The 25,554-nt window shown below is 41.3% G+C and overlaps 1 protein-coding gene across 2 annotated transcripts in view; it reads right to left on the reverse strand.

Moving 5' to 3' along the window:
* The window catches only part of usp32 (ubiquitin specific peptidase 32), a 169,313-nt gene extending 155,645 nt beyond the window's left edge, over window positions 1–13,668 (reverse strand). For both annotated transcript variants that reach the window (XM_068008208.1, XM_068008207.1), the window contains exon 1: window positions 13,473–13,668. In XM_068008208.1, the coding sequence (XP_067864309.1) occupies window positions 13,473–13,530 (58 nt within the window). In that variant the 5' untranslated portion in view covers window positions 13,531–13,668. The remainder of the gene's footprint in view (window positions 1–13,472) is intronic.
* Between the last annotated feature and the right edge of the window lie 11,886 nt (window positions 13,669–25,554).

Here is a 25,554-nt window from a genome sequence, read left to right on the forward strand (position 1 = left end):
GCATTTAAGATCGTAACAACTCACTGCGTAAAAAAACGATTCCTCATGTCACCTCTGATTCTTTAGTCAATCACCTTAAATCTGTCTCTTCTGGTTACCCACCCTTCTGCCACTGCAAACAGTTTTTCCTTATTCACTATCAAAACTGTTCATGATTTTGACCACCTCTATCAAATCCCCTCTTAACTTTCTCTGCTCTGAGAACAACCCCAGCTTCTCCAATCTCTCCACATAACTGAAGTCCCTCATTCCTGGCACCATTCTAGTAAATCTCTTCTGCTCCCTCTTGAAGGTCTTTACATCCTCCCTAAAGTGTGGTGCCTAGAATTGAACACAATACTCCAGTTGAGGCCTAACCTGTGTTTTATAAAGGTTTAGCATAACTTCCTTGGCTTTTGTATTCTATGCCTCTAAAATTAAAGCCCAGCATCCCATATGCTTTTTAACAGCCTTCTCAACTTGCCCTGCCACCTTCAGAGATTTGTGTTCATACACCCCCAGGTCTCTCTGTTCCTGCACTGCCTTTAAAATTGTACCATTTAGTTTATATTGCCTCTCCTCATTCTTCCTACCAAAACATATCATTTCACATTTCTCTGCATTAAATTTCATCTGCCATGTGTCTGCCCATTTCACCAGTCTGTCTATGTCCTCCTGAAATCTGTTACCATCCTCCACATTGTTTACTACATTTCCGAGTTTTGTGCCATCTACAAACTTTGAAATTATACCCTGTATACCCAAGTTCAGGTCATTAATATATATCAAAAAGAGCAGTGGTCCGAATACCGACCCCTAGGGAACACCACTTCCCTCCAGTCTGAAAAACAACCAGTCACTACGACTCTGTTTTCTGTCCCTTAGCTAATTCTATAATCACACTGCCACTGTCCCTTTAATCCCATGGGCTTTAATTTTACTAATAAGTCAATCAAATGCCTTTTTAAAGTCCGTATACACATCAACCACGCTACCCTCATCAACTCTCTCCGTTACTTCAAAGAACTCAATCAAGTTAGTTAAACACTATTTCCCTTTAACAAATCCGTGTCGACTTTCATTTGTTTGCCCATACTTGTCCAAGTGCCAATTAATTGTGTCCTGGATTATCATCTCAAAGTTTCCCCACCACCACCATTAGGCTGACTGGCCTGTAGTTGCCGGGTTTCTTCCTCTCCCCTTTTTTGAACAGGGGCGTAACATTTGCAATCCTCCAGTCCTCTGGCACCACTCCTTTATCTAAAGAGGAATGGAAGATTGTGGCCAAAGCCTCCACAGTTTCCTCCCTTACTTCTCTCAGTAACATAGGATGCATCCCATCTGGACCAGGTGACTTTTCTACTTTTGAGTACTGCCAACAGCCAATTTATTTTCTGACGAGATTGCACCTACTGAAATTTCGGTTAGAAACTTACTTGCGCAAATTAATTGCAATGAGATACAATGAAGGAATTTATAAAAAGGATTACAATTACTAAATGATCATTCTGCTAAATACTGCCATAAGCTGACAGCATGTGAAATTAGCACAATTTTTTTGAAGATCATAAAAGAATTTCATGGTAACCTGGATCATCAGTAAATTCTAGCAAGTATCATGCCAATGTAATGCAACCATCTCTCGAACTTGCAATGACTGGTGAGCACTGCAGGATGGACAATGCAAGACCCGCCTATGCTTAATTCAATTTGTTTGCAGATTCCATGGAGTTTCACTGACTGTTAAGACAGGATAATTGATTTTTGTGGCATTTATCCTCCAGTAAAATGCAGTATGATGGAGACCAGCAGGATTGGGTTTATCCTACTAATAAGGGTTAGGATCTTAAACAGATTCCAATCTATTAGAAAAAGATTAAAAAAACAAATTGTCATACATGAAGTTTCAAAAAAGATGGTCATTGCAGCATTTGCAATTACCACTGTTGTCAACTGTCAGTATGATTTCAGTAAGGTGTATATTCACACAATTCTCATTTAAAGTTCAAGATGTCAGAGCCCATGATATAAAGACTGTCACTATCTTAACTGAGCTGTACGCAATACTAAAATATATTTCTTCTGTATTCTCTTGTTTCTCTGCAACACTTTATAATTCATCCAACCAGGCATTTGACATTTTCATATTCTGTCCACTTAAACTGGAAATACACATAGCAATACATTTATAGATATTATCCTTCTGTACAGAGGGAGCCTTACGAGCTACACAGGAACCTCCATTATCCTCCACAGTGAATGAGAGCCATCTGGTATATAGTTGAAATTATCAGGTAATTGAGAGTCCCCAAATGTTGGCCTTGCATGTATGATACAGCAACACCCTTGGAACAGGAAAGACAATAAGTACAATACAGATAAATTCAATCAATCTTGGGCTACGAGGCTGATTTACATGAGACAGAAGAAGTGGACATTAGTGATTGATTGCCATGATTAGTCAACAACTCCATTGTCACTGCATCATGCAACTATCAGGACAGTAGAAGGTGAACTCGATGGACCTTGGTCATTTTTGGTCTAGCAATTCCAACGTTACTGGTGGACTGTACAACAAAACAAAAAAAAATTTAGTACAGGTGGTGGTCATTTGGCCTTTCTTGCCTGTGCTGAATTTAGGCCCTTCTCAGAGGCTAATTTTACATGGCCTAATTTTCCTGCTTTCTTCGGATACCCATTTATATTCTTCTTTAATGTGGAGATGCCGGTGATGGACTGGGGTGGACAAATGTAAGGAATCTTACAACACCAGGTTATAGTCCAACAGTTTTATTTGAAAATCACAAGCTTTCGGAGGCTTTCTCCTTTGTCAGGTGAAGTTGGAATTGCTAGACCAAAAGTGACCAAGGTCCATCTAGTTCACCTTCTACCGTCCTGATAGTTGCATGATACAATGACAATGGAGTTGTTGACTAATTATGGCAATCAATCACTAACGTCCACTCCTTCTGTCTCATGTAAATCAACGTCGTAGCCCAAGATTGATTGAATTTATCTGTATTGTACTTATTGTCTTTCCTGTCTTCACCTGACGAAGGAGAAAGCCTCTGAAAGCTTGTGATTTTCAAATAAAACTGTTGGACTATAACCTGGTGTTGTAAGATTCCTTACATTTATTCTTCTCTAGGTAGTCATCTAGTAGCTTTTTGGATCAGTTTAGCATTGATCACCAAACTATGGCAAAGCACTCCACATTCCAATAGCTCTTTGTACGCAGAAGTTTCTTCTAATCTACCCCTTTATATATCTAGTACTTATGTTGACTCAATCTTGTCTTAATTTGCCTAACAATTGAAAAAAAAATCTATGTTTACCTCGTCCTTTACTTTTATCATTTTGAACACCTCTAACAAATCGCTCTTCAATGAAGGGATTCTTATGCAAGGCTCTGTCCTGCAAATATTTTTGTGGTAATTGAAGTGTGGATAACAAATCTCTAGTGTATATAACAGTAGGTTGAAGTGCTCATGATTAAAGGTTTGTTACTGAAGGTGGTAGCTGTGGGAGCAATTTGAGACAAATTAAGAGTATCACACAAGAATTGGTTTAAGTGTGATTTTTTTTCTACAGTCTATTCATACCTAGTAACACTGAATTCTAATTGAAATTATTTCAAACACTGTTGTTTGAAAATTGTTAAAAATGCATTTTCTACACAAGCCAAACGGTTATGAAAAGTACCATGCATATGGGCTGCCCACAAAGCACCAGGTGACAGACAAGGACCAACATCCCCAGTTGCATAGCCACCACTGTTAGGCCCTTGATTAACATGGCATTTTAAACTAAAACTAGAATAGTTTCATTGTCTACAAGTTTAAATTACAAACTTGGGGGAATGTTACAGAACAAGTTTTTTTTTAAAACAGGTTTTCACTCTTATTTAAAAAGTAATGCAATCAGACAAGACATTGCCACCAATTGAAATGTTAGCCTAGATTATATGCTCATGTCCCTCTTGAGGTTGAAACCTAAACCTTGTGACTTAGAGGAGAGTGCATACCAATCTGAGCCAGTCTTACAAAGAAAGAAGAACGAACGTGCATTTATATTGTGCCTTTCACAACCTCCGGATGTCCCAAAGCACATCACAGCCAATTAAGTAATTTTGAAGTGTAGTCACTGTTCTAACATAGGGAAACACGTGTGCTTGATTTTTGCTTTTTAATTCTAACAGAAGCTATAATATTACTTGCTACTGTTGACTAGTCACTGAATGGTTGTGAAAGATGTGCTCAAATCATAAAGATGTGCTCAAATCATAAAGATGCATGTTGACACCTCCAACAGATTAAATAGCCCCTTTACAAAATACGATGCATGCTTTAACTGTGTTTGCAGACATGAATAAAGTTTTCACTGAAAAAATCTGATACATAAGGGCATACACTTTGAAGGGGCTGTTGTTTATGTTGAATTATGTAACAGGAACTAAAATGATTTAAAGAAAATAGAAATAATGATTTAATGTGCAGTATACAAGTAGGATGCATTATAACACCAACACACTTGTGTCTCAGTGGTGGGATGTAGGCTTACATCCATAAATTTTCACACGGCAAATTCCTAATGTCAAACTGGTCACAAAATGAGAAAGGATCCAAGCAAAGGCTTGGCGATTTCACACAGAAAAGATGAAAAAGTTACAAGATGAAGACAGGCCAGACCACTTACAGTGGTTTCAGTTGCACACCAACACTAAATTTGTGTTGTGTAAACTGGGCATCACGGCTTAAACAGACTCCAAAGCAAAGTGGACCAAGACTCACTCATCCAGGAAGGCTCACTCCACTTCATTCCGATGCCAGATCAGGCCCCAACTCTGAATCATCTGCATTTACACTATAACTTTTCAAGACAACAAAGCATATGACACAATTGGGAGTTAAGTGAAGTCCTAGGGAAAGCTGCGATTGCATAGGGTAGTGTTATAAAATGAGGACAAACTATGTATACACACTCAGAAAACAGCAAGTCTACCTTAACAAAATTTTGCTTTAACAAATTTTAATATGTATGAGAGAGTAGAGTAAGACAAAATATTTTTTTAAAATTGATATATTGTGGCATATTAGCTAATGTTGGACAATGTCCTAAACCTTCAACTTGTCCATTAGTATCATTTTTAATATACTTTCACCTATATCCTGCTGTCCCCTTCCACCCTGGATATGCCATACCATTATATTTAAATAAAAATAGCTGGCTATGACTTGACATGGTTTCTTCAGTATCAGGATTCTGTTGACATTCTTCATAAACGCCATCAAAACACCAATTGAATTCCAGTCTTGGAATTCATTGACAATTATCTGCTAATACATAAAGTGTTTGTCACATGCATTTCTATTTATAAAACACGACGTCAGAATTCCCTCCTGTGCATTATTCAACAACTTGCCAACAAATCAGCTGAAAAGAAAAAGACTGCAATATACACACAAGAGACAGCACTGAATTCACAATACAGATAAGTAGCTATAATTAGTTATCTTACAACAAAAATTTGCCACTCCTTCCCAGTGTGCCCTACATGCAACTCTATTCCAAAATACGTGGTTGTCTTAGGAAGTCACACAGTTGAGATGGTCAGCGTGTTATGTGCCTTGCCAGCATCATCTACATCCCTAGAAGAAATTTTAAAAAGTGTGAACGTGAGTCACTGCTTTCAGTAGAGGAAAGGAGAAAAAATTGGGGAAAATTGTGAGAGCAATTTCATGAAGAATGGCACTGTTGTCAACTTGGTCAAAAATGTTAGCGATCCAAGATTCAAGACGATTCATTGATAGGTTGTGCTTCAGCTAGACTAAGAGGGTAAAATCTTTTATTTTAATTTTTTTTTAAAAAGATATTTAACAAGGTTAACAAGTCTCAATCTAAAAGGAGAAAAAAGTAAAAGAAATAGAAGAAAATATGCAAGACTGTAATCTGAACAGCTGCTAGCGAAAACTAGCAATAGAAGAAAAGCCAAGCACAAGTAAAGGCTATATGGCACATCCAAGCTCATCCCTGTAAAAACCTAACTCTCCCATTTTAGCATCGAACTGCATTGGAACATCCTAGGACAGGTGGCCAAAAGGTTGGTCAAAGAGGTCGGTTCTAAGGAGCATCTTAAAGGTGGAGAGGTGGAAAGGTTCAGGACAGAATTCCAGAGCTTAGGGCCTAGACAGCTGAAGGCACGGCTGCCAATGGTGGGACGAAGGAAATCGGGGATGCACAAGAGGCCAGAATTGGATGAAGTCAGAGTTCTTGGAGGGTTGTAGGGCTGAAGGAGGTTACAGAGTTAGGGAGGGTTGAGGCCACGGAGGTATTTGAACACAAAATCGGGGTCCAATGTAGGTCAGCGAGCATATAGGTGATGGGTGAACAGAACATGGTGCGAATTAGCATATGGGCAGCAGAGTTTTGGTGAGTTCTAGTTTACAGAGCGTGGAAGATGAGACACTGACCAGGAAAGCATTGAAATAGTTGAGGCTGGAGGTAACAAAAGCATGGATGAGGGTTTCAGCAGCAAATGGGCTGAACAATCGAGGTTGCGAACAGTCTGGTTCAGTCTCAGACAGTGGCCAGGGAGGGGGATGGAATCAGTGGCTAGGGAACGGAGATTGTGGCAGTGGCCAAAGACAATGGCTTCGGTCTTCCCAATATTTCGAAATTTCTACTCAGCTAGTACAGGTATCACTTTACACTTTTCTTACTACAATCGCAGTATCAGGACCGATAGTCTTCTATGCACAATGGTCCTGGCAGCAGCTTCCTTTAAGTTTCAGCTTTGCAACCACTCCCCCCCCACCCCCGGAACCCAAACACTTTGGTTTCCCGGAAACTGCTTGGCAGGTCATGGGAATAACGCCACCGGATCGCCAGTTGGCATAATTTATGGTTGGAACTACGACGGTATCTGATCGTCTTCGAACCTCCGACTTTCATTCTTCATTAATGAAAACATTCTTGGCAAATGCTTTCGCTTTTGTCCGTCTTGCGCACCGTGGTGCACAGTGGTCCTGGCAGCAGCGATATCAGAAGACTGTTCCAATAATGCACTTGCCTTTGGATTAGAGCAGGGGTGGGGTGGGGTGGGGTGGGGGTTAAAATAAAAATGATTATAGAACTTCAGGTAACCAACACTAATTAAGGCGTTTGTTTTCTCTTTCCCCTCTTGTAAATTTTCTGGATTATGTAGGTTTGGACAATACCTACAACTCAACCATCAAAAATTCAAGTGTTGAGACATCTCAGAAAGTGTGTGACATAGTAAAAAGGAAGACAGGTAGATCCTCAGAAGTCAAGGCTAAAGTGATTGACTGCATAACATGATACAGCGTAACCACAAGGAAAGAGTTGAGGAACTGGCAGTCATGGGAATGTTGCTACTCTGCTTGGACTCATTTCAAAGTGTTCAGTTTTTGCTCACCTATTGCTCTTAGTAGCTGAAAGGAGGAAACACAAAGGTGAGTGTGGAGAAGAGACACAAATTGTGGGATAAAATGTATTTCAATACTTTATGCAAGAGGTCTTTCTACTGCTACACTATAAAGTGGAAAATGAATTCAAATACTCCACGTCTCAGTTATTGCACAAGATTTGGGTGACAAAAGTTTCACAACAGCATTTACATTAAATGAATATAAACACTTTCCATTATTTAACAGTACAATTCACCAATATAATTGCATGTTCAATGCTGCATTGATAAATCGTTTACAGCAACTACTTTAAAGCATCTTCCTGCCAGCTGAAATGAAAATAGATTTGTAATGCACAATTGGCCAGTGTGAAAGATATTCAAAAGGGGATAGCGATTTTCTAACCGATCAATATATTGCAATACATTTTATTGTAGCCAAAATATCCTAATGTAACATACGCGATGGTAACGATTGCTACTGAAAGCCTATTTTGTGAAATATTTAAATTCCACTTTCTGCTCCAGCTAATCAAGATTCAAAACCTCAGTCCAAATTTGATAATACTCTAGCACCAATGTCACAAAATGATTAAACTGTGAAGTGCCTGCTGCAACATAGAAATCAAATGTGCAATTACTGAGTTTAAAATACTGCTCAGAGTTAAAAATATATATATCTATAACAAAAATCAACAATTTCCTTTCAAAGCTGTGACATAATGGCCTGTCATCTGCCATCAGAATAAATTCTGCCAGATGCATGACTTGTTGAAAATGTAACTCCCACACATACATCGAGAATTTTTAAGCGACCACTTCAACATTAAAATCTTCAAACCTTTGTCATCCTAAAACAAAAATCACTCAAACTGTATTGTCAAACAAAGACAAATAAACAAAATTTAGAACTAAATCAAAAGCAAAATACTGCGGATGCTGGAAATCTGAAATAAAAACAAAAAATGCTGGAGAAGCTCAGCAAGTTAGGCAGCATCTGTGGAGAAAGAAACAGAGTTAACGTTTCAGGTCGAAGGCCTTGTGTCAGAACTGGAAGATGTTAAAAAAGAGTTGAAGTTTTTGAGCAAGTACAGAGCCAGGAAAGGGGGGGGGGGGGGGGGAGGGGAGGAAAGAACAAAAGGGAAGGTCTGAGATAGAGTAGAGGGCACGAGTGAATAAATGACAAAAGGTGGTGCAAGGCTGCTCACGATGTGGTCTCCTCTACATTGGGGAGACCAAACGCAGATTGGGTGATCGCTTTGCTGAACACCTCCGCTCTGTCCACAAGCATGACCCTGACCCACCGGTCGCTTGCCATTTTAATTCCCCTTCCCACTCTCACTCTGACCTCTCTGTCCTCGGCCTCTTACACTTTTCCAATGAAGCTCAACATAAGCTTGAGGAAGAGCACCTCATCTTTCGTTTATGAACTTTACAACCTTCCGGACTCTCTGATTTCAAGAACTTCAGATCATAACCACTGCTCCCATTTTTTTGGTCAGCTCGCTAGTGCTGGTAATGGTTCTGCTGCTGCCATTTACAGCAACTCCTTATCAATCTTTTGTTTCTTAACCTGTCCCATTATCACCTTCCTCACCTTGCACCACCATCCCTTTTGTTATTTAATCACTCATGCCCTCTACCCTATCACAGACCTTCCCTTTTGTTCTTTCTTCCCCTCTCCCCTCCCTTCCCAGGCTCTGTACTCGCTCAAAAGCTTTAACTCTTAACATCTTCCAGTTCTGACGAAAGGTCTTTGACCTGAAATGTTAACAAAATTTAGAACTATACTGGGGCAGTAATAGAACTTTCCAGTTACCAAAAAAAATGTTGATTAGTTAACATAATCCATTGAGTTTAAAGTTTTGTTACCAGTCCTCTGGTTCTTTCCTATCTCCCCTCCAGTACAAATTACTCTTCCTTACAGTCACTCACAACACTGGTAGTTATAATTTCCCTCTGACCCTTGCTTGCTCCCCAAGGCCTTGATCTCCCTCCACTCATCCAAACTGCTAAGCCCAACCAAGCTTTGAAACTTTGGTGTGGAAAGCATCGGAAGATGCAAAACTAAAATAATGGGTTTGATACTCCACTGAGGTACATCACACAACATCCTCTTGTGGTGGTTCAGTTTTATCTACAAAATCCTTTGAATACTGTGCTTAAAAGGAAATGTATGTCACTTTTCCTCTAAAGTCCAAAAAATTAAATGTTCTGAATGTTCAGAGGAAGTTTATGAAGGCATCTGAAATATTAAATACAACCTAAATAATAGTTTTTTTTTAAAAACACACTTGGTATAGATATCTGGGGGTAAGGTAGTGTAGTGCTTATGTTACTGGCTAATAATCCACAGAATGCAATTCCAAATCCCACCATGGCAGTTTGAGAATTTGAATTCAGTTTTAAAAAAATCAGAAAATATAAAGCTGGCATCAGTAAAAAAAAATGGCCATGAAGCTATTGGATTGTCATAAAAACCCAACTAGTTCACTGATGTCCTTTACGAAAGGAATCCTGCCGTCCTTACCTGGTCTGGTCCACATGTGACTCCGATCCCACACCAATGTGGTTCACTCTTAACTGCCCTCTGAAGTGGCCTAGCAAGCCACTCAGTTATCCCACCACCACTTTCTCAAGGCATCTTGGGATAGCCATTAAATGCCAGTCTTGCCAGCGAAGCCCACATCCCAAGAATGAATACATGAATTCTGAAATAAAATAAACTTTCCACACGCAGCACATTGCTTTTAGACATCTGACAATATTTTCCCCAAAGAGAGAAATCTGAATACTTTAAATGTGTCATAATTGCCTTCAATATCTGGAGCATTTAAATCTTGTTCAGTGTAAACTAAAAGAGTCATCACATTTGACAGTTCTATTGAATAAGCACACATTTCATCAAATCAGGGATTTTTCTAGAGTGCTTATTTTAAACTATAATTGAATGCACCAAAATCAAGCATTATGTTAAAGTCTATTGTAGGCAACTAACGCTTAGTTTCTAAAATGATCCTAATCTTTTGATGGTTCAGTGGGTAAATACATTGTACAGCGTGGTGCTGAGCTATATAGCCTATAAGCGGGTCCAGGTTCAACTCCTGGAAATTAATCAATAGCCAGGCAGTAGGGGTGCTACAACTAAACTCAGCACCAATACCAGCTAGGGGAATTGGGGCTGTAGGGGAAGAAAATAAGTGTGTTTCTGCTACTGGCTGATATCAGGAATACCCCTGCTGCAAAAATGCACGTGCATTGACTTTAGCAAATGACAAAATAAATCTCAGCAGTGACGCCAACATTCAGTACTTAAGCTCAGGCATGAAGTGCCAGTATTCAAGAAGCCACACTCCAGCATGAGTTAGTGTCTTCAGGAGAGAGGGGAGGTAGAGAAGGAGGCACCATCAAGCCTACTGGAACATGCTATAGTTGTGAACTTTTCTTATAATCTAGGCTGACACTTCAGTGCAGTACTGAGGGAGTGCTGCACTGTCAGATGTGTCATCTTTCAGATGAGACAATAAATAGAAGACCCATCTATCCTTTCCGGTGGACGTAAAAGTTCCCATGGCGCTATTCAAAGAAGAGCAGGGGAGCTCTCCCGATGTCCAGACCAACATCACTAAAACATTATCTGGTTATTTGTCTCGCAGCTATTTATGGGACCTTGTGGTGCATAAACTGGCTGCCACGTTAGCCTATATTACAACAGTGACTACACATCAAAAGTACTTGTTTGGCTGTAAAGTGAATCAGGACGCCCTAAGGTTGTGAAAAAGGTTATATAAATGCACGTTCTTTCTTTCTCTGCTATTCCCTTTCAGCTATACTGTATTAGCATGACTTAATTGGAAGCACTCTCTCCACCTAGTCAGAAAGTTGTGGGACCATATACCACTCCAGAATTTGAGCACACAATCTAGGTTGATACTCTGGTGCAGTTCCAAGGAGCTGTAGTCTCAATGGTGCAATCCTTCAGATGGGACATTAAACAGTCATTGCACTTCAAAGCAACTCATTGTGTGAAACACAGACATTTGAAAAGCTGATTTTAGTGAAGAGTGGAATTCCAGTTTATAATCTAAATTGATGGACTAGCAGCTTCTGTGCTGCAATCTGACATTTACTGCAACAATTTTTCTGAAACATTTTCACCTGATAAACAAAAATGCTGGACAAGTCCCTGAATAGGAAAACCGGTAAAGAACAAGGGGCCCAATATAACTGAACTACAGAAATTTGCATTTTAGTGAATCACTTTTTTAAAAAAAGATACATTTGATGTGATTGATGGTTTTGCTTATCATATACACACAACATATTTTCAAACAAAGGCAAGATCTGCATTGTTGGACATGTGTTACTTGTATCTGCAGAATAAAATTGGAGAATATTGTCTCCACTTCCTTCTAAGGCAATAGAATCAGTGCATAAATACAGGAGAAATTGCAGTATTGTGGCTTCACCATTAGCCAACCAAAGGCAGTCAATTTAAAAGTGTCAATAAACAAATTGCTAGTATAAAACATACGGGACAGCGTATACTAGGGAAAATATACCAAAATAGAAAACCGATAACTGGGCATTATAAAGCTGCAACAAACATTTGAAGGCTTAAATGTTGAGTTCAAAGCAAGCCATTCAGGAACATCATCTAAATCTTAAGTACGTTGCAGCTTTCATACACATATAGAAACAGAATAATTTTGTATCCTTTGAAAATCACAACGGGAAAGAGAACTGGAGTTCATAGTTTCTGGTTTCGTCGATTTCTCATTACCATTGCTGATTTATAACCATCACAGCCAGAGTTTTGATGTGTAACTTTGCGTCTCGGGACAAGATTTTTAAAAAATTACAAGGTAACTCCACAGCAGGACCAACATTTCATCCCATAGGATCTGTACATTTTATTCCAAAATACGCTAAGTGTTTATAAGAGAGGCCGGAATACGAACGTTTACTAACAGCCAATAATAACCGTTTACTCTTTAAATGTTTTCTATGTAGTATCCGTTAGGTTTTCAATCACAGATTACTTCGTGTCAATTGTAGCAAAATTACTTGATAATCCCACTTTTGATTAGAGCAGCAGTTTTTTCCCCAATGAATGGGCAATAAGATTGTAAGAAAAGCGATCCTACAGTTTCCAATGCATTAAGGAGTTGCGGGAGCAGCGAAGCACATCAGAGCAGAATCCATCGAAAAGTGACAGTTTGCTGCAGAACTCACTGGTGTCCACAAGTCTGCGTCACTCTGGGCTGTGGTGGCCGCTATATAGGGCCATAAAATTTCGTCGTAAACACATTAAAAGGTTATATCCTGGCTGCTTCAACCGAGTTATGATTATCACTCAGATTTTAGAGACAGGTAAGGGGACTCGGTCGGTTAGGAGTACTTTTTTTTTTAGATTGAGGGGCAATTTTCACTGCCTGATAATATATTTGAGTTAATTACTGCAATCGTGTTTTGAAATTCACATAAATGAAATACCCCAATCGTACAGATGCAACATTGCACTGTAAATTATTGGCAGCCAAGTGGTGAGAGATCGCTCTTGTTATGAAAACACCCTAAACCCGTCAGAGATCTAGCAAATTCAAGGCAATTCAGATACCTCGTTATTCCTCGATTACAGTAATTCAAAAATAGATTTCCTCATCTCAGCAACCTGCGATTTCAAACAAACCAGGGGACGAAACCCCTGATCAACAGTGACACACAGACCCGCCCTTCAACGCCAGGTCTGCATGTAGAGAGATATATATAATAAAAATATTATTTTAAAACACACGGAAGGCAAAATATGGGCGAGCGCGCACATTACCAATTCCTCCTTTGTGGTAGATTCAGACATTTTAAAAGCTGGATTTTAAAAAATAACAGCAAATCAGTGTCATGTATAAGAAGCCCGCCCCGAAGGGTCGGAGTTTCCCAGTCTTCATGGACGCGTGCAACATCCCTGTCATTCCTGTCATGGTGGTGTAATGACACCTCAAATTCACTGCACTGTTTCGGGCAAAACCGAGACTTATTATTTTTTAAAAATAAACAAAAACCTCACCTCGTTTTACCGCTTCATCGTAAGACAGAAACCCTATCCTTGACTCCTTGGCGCCCATATTCCCTTCATTTCACTGTTAATTTTTGTAGCTGCTGGTCTCCCCTCACTTTTGTTTCCTCCTTCAGTTTCTACTTTTCTCCCTCAGTCGAAACCCGGCCTCAGGTTTGTCCACAACCTCCATACTGAGTCACATGACCTCGCGCGGCATCACGTGGTGCCGACAACAACGGTAGCACCACCAAGCGGGAAAAGGCGCGTGCGCACTCGAATGTTCTCGCTTCTTCCGCTCACAACCCCCCCCCTTCCCGGGTTCGGCCATGTTGTAAGTGATGACGTTTTTGATGTCTTATTGCTTCAAAGTATGTCAGTTGAGATTAGAAGCACAACTTCAGTCATTTTACCTGTCACAATTTCGATCTTAATTAATATGCAATATTACAGTTCTTTAACAAGCTGAGTGGAGATTCTATATAATCCGTAATGGACAGTTAAAATTATTGGATTTATTATACTGGGGAAGGGATTATGAGCTGCCTTGCGTCAGTATGTGGTATTAAGTAGCAGGATGACTAACTTAGTACACAGACTAGTAATAACCAATCGTTTTACAACTGCCAAGATGAAACACAATTTGAAATGTACACAGTGTACTTTTTTATGTTTAGTACATTGAAATTTAAATTCACAGAGGCACAAATTTCAATTTGGGATTGTGACATCTCTGGGTTGTGAACTGAAGAATCTGTTTTCGAGTGAGCTGTTTGAAATTACTAACATGGAAACTAGACACCAAAAAAGTCCGATTCTTAAAATAGAAGCCCATTTATTGCATTTACTTTTGTATTTTATGATGTGGTGACCTCAACTATTAGGGTGATCAATAAAGTTTCATAAACAGCAAACTTACATGTCAACCTGGAAAACTAGCAAAAGCTGCCAGACTCCCACAAAGTTGATTACTCGAGAAGGGCCCTGACATGTGAAAACAAGTAGTTCCATGGGTTGTGCAACAAGTGGTTGGCATATGCAACATTCCTTAATAATATTTGTTCAACTTGGCTTAGTGGTAGCACTTGTCTTAGCCAGAAGGTCATGCGTTTAAGACCCACGGTAGAACTTAAGCACACGATACAGGCTGATAGTTCTGAGGGAGTGCTGCGTTCTCGGAGATGCTGTATTTTGGTTATATGTTAAAGCAAGGCCATTTCTGTCTTCAGATGTACGTAAAAGATCCCATGGTACTATTCAGAGAACAGCAGGGTATTTCTCCTGGTGTCCTGGTCAACATTTATCCCTCAACTAACACCACCAAAACAAATTAACTGGTCATTTATCTAATTGCTGTTTGTGGCACCTTGCTGTTCACAAATTGGCTGCCACATTTGCCTATATAACAGTGACAATACTTCCAAGGTAATTCATTGGCTGTGCTCCGTAACATTGTCTGGCTGCGCCCTGCCTCAGCCCATCTGCTGCTGGAACTCTCATCCAATGGCTTTGTCACCTCCAGACTCAACTATTCCAATGATCTGTTCATCCTTCCATCCTCCACGCTCTGTGAACTTCAGCTTATCCAAAAGTCTGCTGCCCATATCCTATTCTGAAACACAGGAGAGGCAGAGGAAATAGCAAGGTTGAGGGGGTGGCCATGAATATGGGTTAGGGAGGAAGGGAAAAAGCATTAATGCCAGCTTCTCCCCTTTCTCCCCTTCATTGCCATCCATTTCCCCCTTTCCTCAATTGTCATCCATTCACCTCCCCCTTCATTACCATTGTTTTCCTTTTACCCACTCCTTTTGATTTTCCCCCTTTCCTCTCCCCTCACTGTTCTCTTTCACCACCATCCACTTCCACTTCTTCCTCCCCTCCCCATCTGGTTCCATTGTCTCCTCCCCACCCATTTCTCTCCTTGCCATGTATTGTGCTCTCTTCCCTTGCTATTCGTTCTGCTATCTTTCTTCCCTTGACATGTATTCTGCTCCCACCCCTGCCCCCGCCATGCATTTCATCCACCCCTTGTCATGCATTCTACCCTTTTCCTTCCCGTTGCCATGCATTGTGCCCCTTCCCTTGCATTCAGCCCATTTCCCTCCACCCTCTCCTCCTTCATTGGCTGTAAAGTACTTAATTGGCTGCAAAGCACTTTGGACATCCTGAGATCGTGAAGGGCGCTATATAAATGCAGTTCTTTTCTTGGCATCCATTCCCCTCCCCATTCACTTCAATCCAAGTCCAGTGCGCAATGCATGGGAAGTTTTGCTGCTCCTCATCACGCCCTTCCGCTGCTAATGGCCCAGAAGGTTGCCTCTGTGTCCTAGAGGCTTGCAAGATTTCCCAACTACTGTATATAGATGGGGTGATCTAGGCCATTAGCCCTGAGTGATTGCGATCAGGAGGAGTGAAACATGTCTGGTGCATTAGTCATTGGATTTAGGTGAAATGAGACATGAAGCAGAGGGGGGATGATGGTGCTGATTTGTGCTAGCAAATGTTGACGCACTCACAGGACCCCCAAAACACTGACTGTCAGCATGAAATGCTGATTAACTGTATGTATGAGCAAAGAATACATAAGAACTAAAGCCGTGATCCCAGCCCATGCTGCACTCCTACTCTTCTCAAATTTGGTTTTGTACTTTCAAAAGTTAGCAATTGAACTTAGCGTGTATTTGTTACTTTTTTGCTGTTCCCACTCCTTTGCCACAACCTCCCTTGCACCTCAACACTATCAATACTACTCCTTGGTGAACTTTACAAATAACAATGTTTGAATAGGATATAAGAAAAGACAGGAATCGAACTCAGGTGTCTTAGCTGAGATCCCTAGTCTTCAATGTTCAGCTACAACTCTTCTTTGGTTTTGCTTTGCTCTACTTAAAGTTAATGGGTCTCACAGAACACATGAGCCTCAATCTTTTGGACCCAGGGCTGTCTGATACATCTTGCTTTAAATTATGGTTTTGCTGACAGTGGAACATTCCACCTTGAGGGAAGATAAGATCGATCAGCTTCTTTGAAAACCAAAACACAGATGTGCAGAACCCTCCAAGTCCTGATTTACTACTGCTCCAGTTTATATGGTGCAGTGAGAGTAACAAACCACAAGATTTGTATTAATGATTAGGAAAAAGTATAGCATTAAGTGGAGATGAGAGAAGTTTGATCTTGGAGAAACCATAAGTACCTCTAAATTAATTGTTCTGTTCATAAAGATCATAAGATAGATATGGATGATGAAGGCCATTTGGCCCATCCTAGTTTACTTGTCTAGAAAGAATTTACAGTCCTTCCAACGTAACATCCAACTGTTTTTTAAATTATGTCAGGGTTTTTGTCTCTACTACCCTATCTGAGAGTCCATTACTCTCTTGTGTGAAGGAGAGCTTCACATATCAGTCCTAAATTTGCCTGTCACTGGTTTGAACTTGTGCCTCCTTTGCTTTCTGCTATCGTTTAATTTGAAGTAGGGTTTAGGACTTATTGTTCACAACCTTATATACTTCTACATGGCTTGAAATACCCAAGTTTCTCCAATTTTTCCTAATAATTCTGAGAGGCAATGCCTAATGGAAGGTTGAAAATAATCTAACACCTCCAAGTGCAGTGCATAATATACTGAGGGCCTCCAAGACCAGTGTGTAGAATCATTTTGTTTGCTTACTCTAAATGTGTTTCTTTCTCAGTCAGGACTTGGTCTGTTTGGGAACTTTCCAGCATAGACTGCCAGTTTATTTACATAACATTGCTAAACATTCATGTAAATATGATGTGTTTCAAAATGAAATATTTGAGGATGATGCCCTTTATATGTTATTAACATGCCACTTTTAAAATTAAAATGTGTCAACATTTATTACCTTATTTTGGATTTCGATACTATACGAATACTACAACATGAGGTATTAAAATGAGGGATAGAAAATATATAAATGTTAAAGAACTTTGCTCTTGTGCTGTAAAAGTTTAATAGTGTGTGGAAGAATTCTTTGGTGATACTGCTAAATCTAAAATAGTGCCCTCTTTTGGATCTTTTGAACAACACCAGGAATGCGAGTTAAAACAAATTGACATATCTCATCTGTTAAAGTAGAAATTGGAAGAATTAGCGAATTATCTGCTTTTTTTTTATTCGTTCATGGGATGTGGGCGTCGCTGGCGAGGCCGGCATTTATTGCTCATCCCTAATTGCCCTTGAGAAGGTGGTGGTGAGCCAAAAGATTGAAACATGTATTTCTTCAACAGGTTTAACTTATATGGGTAAATACACAGAATATATGTACAGTATAACACAATCTTGTACCCTGTTAAAAGTTGTTTTTTTATTTCTCTAAAGTGCAGGGTCTCAAATCTGCTATTTAAATATATCGTGGGATAAACAGATCTGGACTACTGTAAGCACTGCTGAGAAAAATCCTTTGCAGAAATGTTGGAAATCTTTTTATAAATTTGTTAGAACTATGTTCCCTCTTTCTAGGCAACTGGTTTCACATGCATGCTCATACAACGAGTCTACCAATTGCACTCCCCCCTCAGCAAAAGTGCAAACTCAGAAAGAGGCAAAACACCTCTTCGTAGCTCTGTTTAATTTTTTTTAAATCAAGCAGTTGAACAGCAATCCAAACTGAAACAAGCAAGACATTATTTTTATATCAGCTGCACTACAAACTCTTCCTCCTCCCTACTGTGTAAGTCAATACTCACTGCACAGTCTCCTACTTTAACAGAGAAGCTGTGATCAAAACAAGTAGCAGAAATTCAAAAGTTGGAAAGACAAGAAAAACAGAGAAGGAACAAGAGTACAAGAGCAGCAAACATGCTATAATGTTATAGAACATGGATTTCAAGCCACAGCTCTCCATACAGGGAACTCTCAATCTTACCAGAGCATAAACTAAGCCTATCCCTGCAGGGAAAGAGGGTATATCAGAGGCTGAATCATAGATCTATAATCTATTACTGGCCCACTCAGGGGTATGCAACAATTCAAAATGAGATTGACAGCAGCTTGGGAACAGGCTCCCTGTCCATCTTTGTAAAGAGAAACAGAAGAACAGGGGCATAAGAAAGAAAAACAACCTCATAAGAAGGTGGCACTTTTTAAAATTCTTCGATTTGCAGTCATCAGGGATAGAACAAGACTGGATATGAATATGTCAGGAGATAGTTCAGTGGGTAAAAACTCACAGAGTGACTGGACTCAGTCCCTGCCAAAACTGTCATTTGCATTCGAGCAGTCTTTGTGAGTGAACTTTACAGTTCTAATACCTCATTAACAATGGGGAATTGCTTTCACGGTGACAATATACTTTTATAATTTTGTCCTCATACTGGTAACTCCCTGCCCGTTTATGCTACAGATTTTAAAAAATAGTATACTACAGCAGCATCAGGCCCTTCTGCTTCCATCTGTATTGGAGTTTAAGAAGCTTTTGGAACATTTACTGGCAGCATGACTGCTCTACATAATCATATAAAGTTGAATAATAAATTAAAAACATGTAAAAGCTTTAAAAACTGCTTGTGCACTGGCAGCTGCACACTTGTGCTGAGTGTGTATGTAGGTAGTATGCTGGGGTTTGCACCATTTCACTTGTTTAAAAAGTATTCTTTACTCAAATAATTTTCTACATTTGTGGTTAGAATGTGGAACTCGCTACCACAAGGAGTAGTTGAAGCGAATTGCATAGATGCATTTAAGGGGAAACTGGATAAGCACATGAGGGAGAAAGGAATAGAAGGGTATGTTGATAGAGTTACATGAAGTATGATGGGAGGAACATAAGAACATAAGAAATTGGAGCAGGAGTAGGCCAATCGGCCCCTCGGGCCTGCTCCGCCATTCAATAAGATCATGGCTGATCTGATCCCAACCACAAATCTAAAGAACACAAGAAGTCGGAGCAGGACCCGGCCACATAGCCCCTGGGCCCTCTCCGCCACCCACAGGGCATTGACCGATCCGAACTCAGCTTCATGTCCAATTTCCTGCCCGCTCCCCATAACCCCTAATTCCCTTTACTTCTAGGAAACTGTCTATTTCTGTTTTAAATTTATCTAATGATGTAGCTTCCACAGCTTCCTGGGGCAGAAAATTCCACAGACCTACCACCCTCTGAGTGAAGAAGTTTCTCCTCATCTCAGTTTTGAAAGAGCAGCCCCTTATTCTAAGATTATGCCCCCTAGTTCTAGTTTCACCCATCTTTGGGAACATCCTTACTGCATCCACCCGATCAAGACCCTTCACAATCTTATATGTTTCAATAAGATCGCCTCTCATTCTTCTGAACTCCAATGAGTAGAGTCCCAATCTACTCAACCTCTCCTCATATGTCCGCCCCCTCATCCCCGGGATTAACCGAGTGAACCTTCTTTGTACTGCCTCGAGAGCAACTATGTCTTTTCTTAAGTATGGAGACCAAAACTGTATGCAGTATTCCAGGTGCGGTCTCACCAATACCTTATATAACTGCAGCAATACCTCCTTGTTTTTATATTCTATCCCCCTAGCAATAAAAGCCAACATTCCGTTGGCTTTCTTGATCACCTGCTGCACCTGCATACCAACTTTTTGATTTTCTTGCACTAGGACCCCCAGATCCCTTTGTACTGCAGTACTTTCCAGTCTCTCGCCATTAAGAAAATAACTTGCTCTCTGATTTTTCCTGCCAAAGTGCATAACCTCACATTTTCCAATATTATATTGCATCTGCCAAATCTCCGCCCACTCACCCAGCCTGTCTATATCCCCTTGCAGGTTTTTTATGTCCTCCTCACTCTCTACTTTCCCTCCCATCTTTGTATCATCTGCAAATTTTGATATGTTGCACTCGGTCCCCTCCTCCAAATCGTTAATATAGATTGTAAAGAGTTGGGGACCCAGCACCGACCCCTGTGGAACACCACTGGTTACTGGTTGCCAGTCCGAAAATGAACCATTTATCCCAACTCTCTGCTTCCTGTTCGATAACCAATCCTCCACCCATGCCAGAATATTACCCCCAATCCCGTGATTTTTTATCTTAAGTAATAATCTTTTATGTGGCACCTTGTCGAATGCCTTCTGGAAGTCTAAATACACTATGTCCACTGGTTCCCCTTTATCCACCCTATACGTTATATCCTCGAAGAACTCAAGCAAATTTGTCAGACATGACTTCCCCTTCATAAAGCCATGCTGACTTTGTCCTATTAAATTATGCTTATCTAAATGTTCCGTTACTGTCTCCTTAATAATAGACTCCAAAATTTTACCCACCACAGATGTTAAGCTAACTGGCCTATAATTTCCAGCCTTCTGCCTACTACCCTTTTTAAATAACGGTGTTACATTAGCAGTTTTCCAATCTGCCGGGACCTCTCCTGAGTCCAGGGAATTTTGGAAAACTATCACCAAAGCATCCACAATCCCTACTGCCACTTCCCTCAAGACCCTAGGATGGAAGCCATCAGGTCCAGGGGATTTATCCGCCTTGAGTCCCATTATTTTACTGAGTACCATCTCCTGAGTGATTTTAATCGTATTTAGCTCCTCCCCCCCCGAGAGTCCCCTGTTTGTCCAGTGTTGGGATATTCTTAGTGTCCTCTACTGTAAAGACTGAAACAAAATATTTGTTCAGCATTTTTGCCATCTCCATGTTTCCCACCATTAATTTCCCGGTCTCATCCTCTAAGGGACCTATGTTTGCCTTAGCCACCCTTTTTCTTTTTATATAACTATAGAAACTCTTGCTATCTGTTTTTATATTTTTTGCTAATTTCTTTTCATAATCTAACTTCCCTTTCTTAATCAATCCTTTAGTTACTTTTTGCTGTCTTTTGAAGAATTCCCAATCTTCTATCCTCCCACTAAGTTTGGCTACCTTATATGTCCTTGTTTTTAGTCGGATACTATCCTTGATTTCTTTACTTAGCCACGGATGGCTGTCATTTCTTTTACACCCTTTTTTCCTCAGTGGAATATATTTATTTTGAAACTTGTAAAATAACTCCCTAAATGAACACCACTGCTCATGTACCGTCTTACCCTTTAATCTATTTTCCCAGTCCACTTTAATCAATTCCGCTCTCATACCATCATAGTCTCCTTTATTCAAGCTCAGTACGCTTGTTTGAGAATCAACCTTCTCACCCTCTAATTGGATATGGAATTCAACCATGTTGTGGTCGCTCGTTCCAAGGGGATCCTTAACTAGGACATTATTAATTAATCCTGACTCATTACACAGGACCAGGTCCAAGGTTGCCTGCCCCCTTGTAGGATCAGTTACATACTGCTCAAGAAATCCATCCCTGATGCACTCAATGAACTCGTCCTCAAGGCTGCTCTGCCCAATTTGATTTGTCCAGTTAATATGATAATTAAAATCCCCCATAATTATGGCTGTTCCCTTATTACATGCCCCGACTATCTCCTGATTAATACTTCTTCCAGCAGAGTTGCAACTATTAGGAGGCCTATATACTACGCCCACTAATGTTTTTTTTCCCTTATTATTCCTTATCTCCACCCAAACTGTTTCATTATCTTGATGCTTTGTCCCAATATCATTTCTCTGTATTACAGTGATTCCTTCCTTTATTAACATAGCCACCCCACCTCCCCTTCCTTCCTGCCTGTCCTTCCTGATTGTTAAATACCCTGGCATATTTAATTCCCAGTCGTTGTCACCCTGCAGCCATGTTTCTGTAATGGCCACAAGATCATACCCATACGTAGTTATTTGTGCCGTTAACTCGTCCATTTTATTACGAATGCTACGTGCATTCAGATAAAGAACTTTCAAATCTGTTTTGTGACGCTTAGTTCCTGCTTTTTCCTTTTTTAACACTTTACCTATTACTCCATACCTTCTGTCCCTTCCTGTTACGCTTTCCTCTCTCTCCCTGCTCAGGTTCCCAACCCCCTGCCACTTTAGTTTAAACCCTCCCCAACAGCACTAGCAAACACTCCTCCTAGGACAGCGGTCCCGGCCCTGCCCAGGTGCAGACCATCCGGTTTGTACTGGTCCCACCTCCCCCAGAACCGTTTCTAGTGTCCCAGGAATTTGAATCCCTCCCCCTTGCACCATTCCTCTAGCCACGTATTCATTTGAAATATCCTCCTATTTCTACTCTGACTAGCACGTGGCACTGGCAGCAATCCTGAGATTACTACCTTTGAGGTCATATTTTTTAATTTACCTCCTAACTCCCTATATTCTGCTTTTAGGACCTCATCCCCTTTTTTACCTATATCGTTGGTGCCTATGTGCACCACGACAGCTGGCTGTTCGCCCTCCCCCTCCAAAATGTTCTGTAGCCGCTCCGAGACATCCTTGATCCTTGCACCAGGGAGGCAACACACCATCCTGGAGTCTCGGTTGCGGCCGCAGAAACGCCTGTCTATTCCATGTGGAGCAGAAACACATGGACTGGTTTGGCCAAATGGCCTGCTTCTGTGCTGTACATTCTATGTAACTCTATGTAAGGAGCCAGGGCATAGGTATGTACTCCAAAATTGGCTGAAACAGGCAGGAGACAGTCCAGTTGATAGTGGCCATGATTTCCAACTGCCACCGAGTTCCCTTTCTCTACCAATACAGTTTGTATTGATGAGAAAGCAACATCAAAGTCACTTCTTCTGCTAAGTTCTGAAAATCATGGGTTTCATTTAAGTTGAGTTTTATGGAATGTTCTTGTTCTTAGTGGCAAATGGCTGTACATGCACACTCATGCTGCAGCAGGGAAAACTTTCTAGCTGTGACTTTAAACTAGAACTGTTGTTACATTAACATCTATTAAAGTGAGCCCATAAAGCCTGCTTCTAATACGATGAATGTTCATTTACTCACACACACTGAAATGCAGCATGTGCACATGGGTGTCACCATATGTGCTCTTCAAATTTCCAATATCTCAAAACTACTTCTGTGCTGGCAGGAGAAAGAGGCACACAACAGGAAGAAGTATATCCAAACAGAAACAGGATTCTTAAATTTTATTCCCTGAAGTACATTTGAGGAAATCACCTTGGACTTGGGATTCTAGAGGCAATGGGGCAGGATAAAGCCAGAGGTTTTTCACCTCTCCAAGGAGATTACACGGTTCCTTCTTGTTGACAAGTTTCCAGCTCGTGCAGTGAATGCAGATTCAAAAGGGAACTGGACGAGTTCCTGAGTGTGGCCAACGTACTTATGTATAGAAAGTAGGCAGGTATGGGGGATGTATCACCGTGGTCTCATCGATCTTGTTTGATCGCCTTCGGGAGTCAGAAAGGAATTTCGCAGATTTTTTTTCCCCTAAATTGGTCTGAGTTTTTAAAAAATTGTTTATTACCTTTCCCTGGAGATTATGGATCCGATATTAGGAGGGAGGCGGGTTGGCAGCGGGGGGTCGTTAGGCGCGTGGATAACGCACCCAGTGAATTCGGGGTGCTCTGCACGCAATCGCAGCTTAATTGAAGTTACTTACCTTGGCTTCCAGGTTTTGCACTCGAAAGCTGCGCAGCGGGATCATAGGCTGTCAGCTGGAGGAGCCCTATTTAAAGGGGCAGTCCTCCACTGACTGATGCTGCAGAAAATATGCAAAATTACAGCATGGAGCAGCCCAGGGGAAAGGCTGCTCCCAGGTTTAATGATGCCTCACTCCAGGTCTTACTGGATGGGGTGAGGAGGAGGGGGAGGATAGAGATCTGCTCCCCAACAGACGGGAGGAAGTGGCCTGCCTCTGCCACCACGGAGGCCTGGCTCAAGGTGACAGAGGAGGTCACCTGCACCACCAACATATCACGCACCTGCATAGAGTGCAGGAGGTGCTTCAATGACCTAAGTAAGTCAGCCAAAGTGAGTACACTTACTCATTCCCCTACACTCCGTCTGCCACATCACTGCCTCCAGCCCACATTTCCTTCTGCACTGCCAACACAACTCTATCACATCACTCCTCACACCCAATCAAAGCTCATCCTCATCTTACCTGCACTTACTCACCTCGCCAGTACTCATCCCACCACTACCATTCAACCCATTCCTCATACAATCTCATGGCTCTATCTCATACTTACCCTCTCATGCATCTCTTTCATGGTCAGCCTCACTCAACCTGCCACTACCAGTGCTGCAGCCACAGGGCATGCATCACATATGTGCAGTAGGAAGCGTAAGGCAAACATGTCGTGAGCATTAAGGGGATGCACAAGGGTATTTGAGGGTTTGTCATGGTTTTTACTTATATTTGATTTCTGATCAACTCACATTACATTTAAAATTGTCACCACTACTGCAAATCTTGTCTGGTTTGTGCAATAATGCCCTTTCCTGAGCATCACTATGAAGACCCATACCTGATGCCACCCATTGTGTCACTGCAGAGTGGGTGTAGGTGTATTTGCAGGGTTCTTTTGTGCAGACGACTGAGAGATGTCGGCGATGTCCCCGGTGGCACCCTGGAAGGATGCGATGGAGAAGTTGTCGAGCGCGGTGGTGACTTTGACAGCGACAGGTAGGAAGATGGTGCTTGGGCCAGCCGGGAGCAGCTCGGCATGAAGGAGGCTGCAGATGTCCACGACTACATGTCGAGTGACTCTGAGCCTCCGTATCCACTGCTGCTCAGAAAGGTCCAGGAAGCTGAGCCTCAGTCTGTAGACCCTGTGGCGAGGGTAGTGCCTTCTGCGACGCATCTCTCTCTGCGGTTGCCCTCCCTCCTGCTGTGCAGGTGGATGTGTCACAGCACTGTTGTGGAGCTTGACGTGTCAGAGATGGACGGTGTGGTCGGCGAGGCTGGTGATGCTGTTTGTCCTCCGAGGAGGTCATGACTGCAGCTATGGCGGCCCCCATCCGGAAGATGTACATCTGAGGGGGTCCGCAAGGTAGGTAAACGTGTCTGCACACCGGGGTAAGTGTGCAAGTTTGTGAATTTTATTGTTAGGAGGAGGGTGGTGGAGGCCAAACTTTGTCCAAAGTGACAGAGTGGCCTCCTGCAATGAGCGAGGGTCTCCCGCCCCCACCTGTCAAATGGACCTTTGCAGCTGCCACAGGCTAATGGCTGCAACAGGTCCGTTTCAACCGGGCGTGTTTCTCCCAGTCCGGGAAACAGTCTCAGTTGA

Source organism: Heptranchias perlo, chromosome 28, assembly GCF_035084215.1.
Source record: "Heptranchias perlo isolate sHepPer1 chromosome 28, sHepPer1.hap1, whole genome shotgun sequence".
In the NCBI taxonomy this organism is placed as follows: domain Eukaryota; kingdom Metazoa; phylum Chordata; class Chondrichthyes; order Hexanchiformes; family Hexanchidae; genus Heptranchias; species Heptranchias perlo.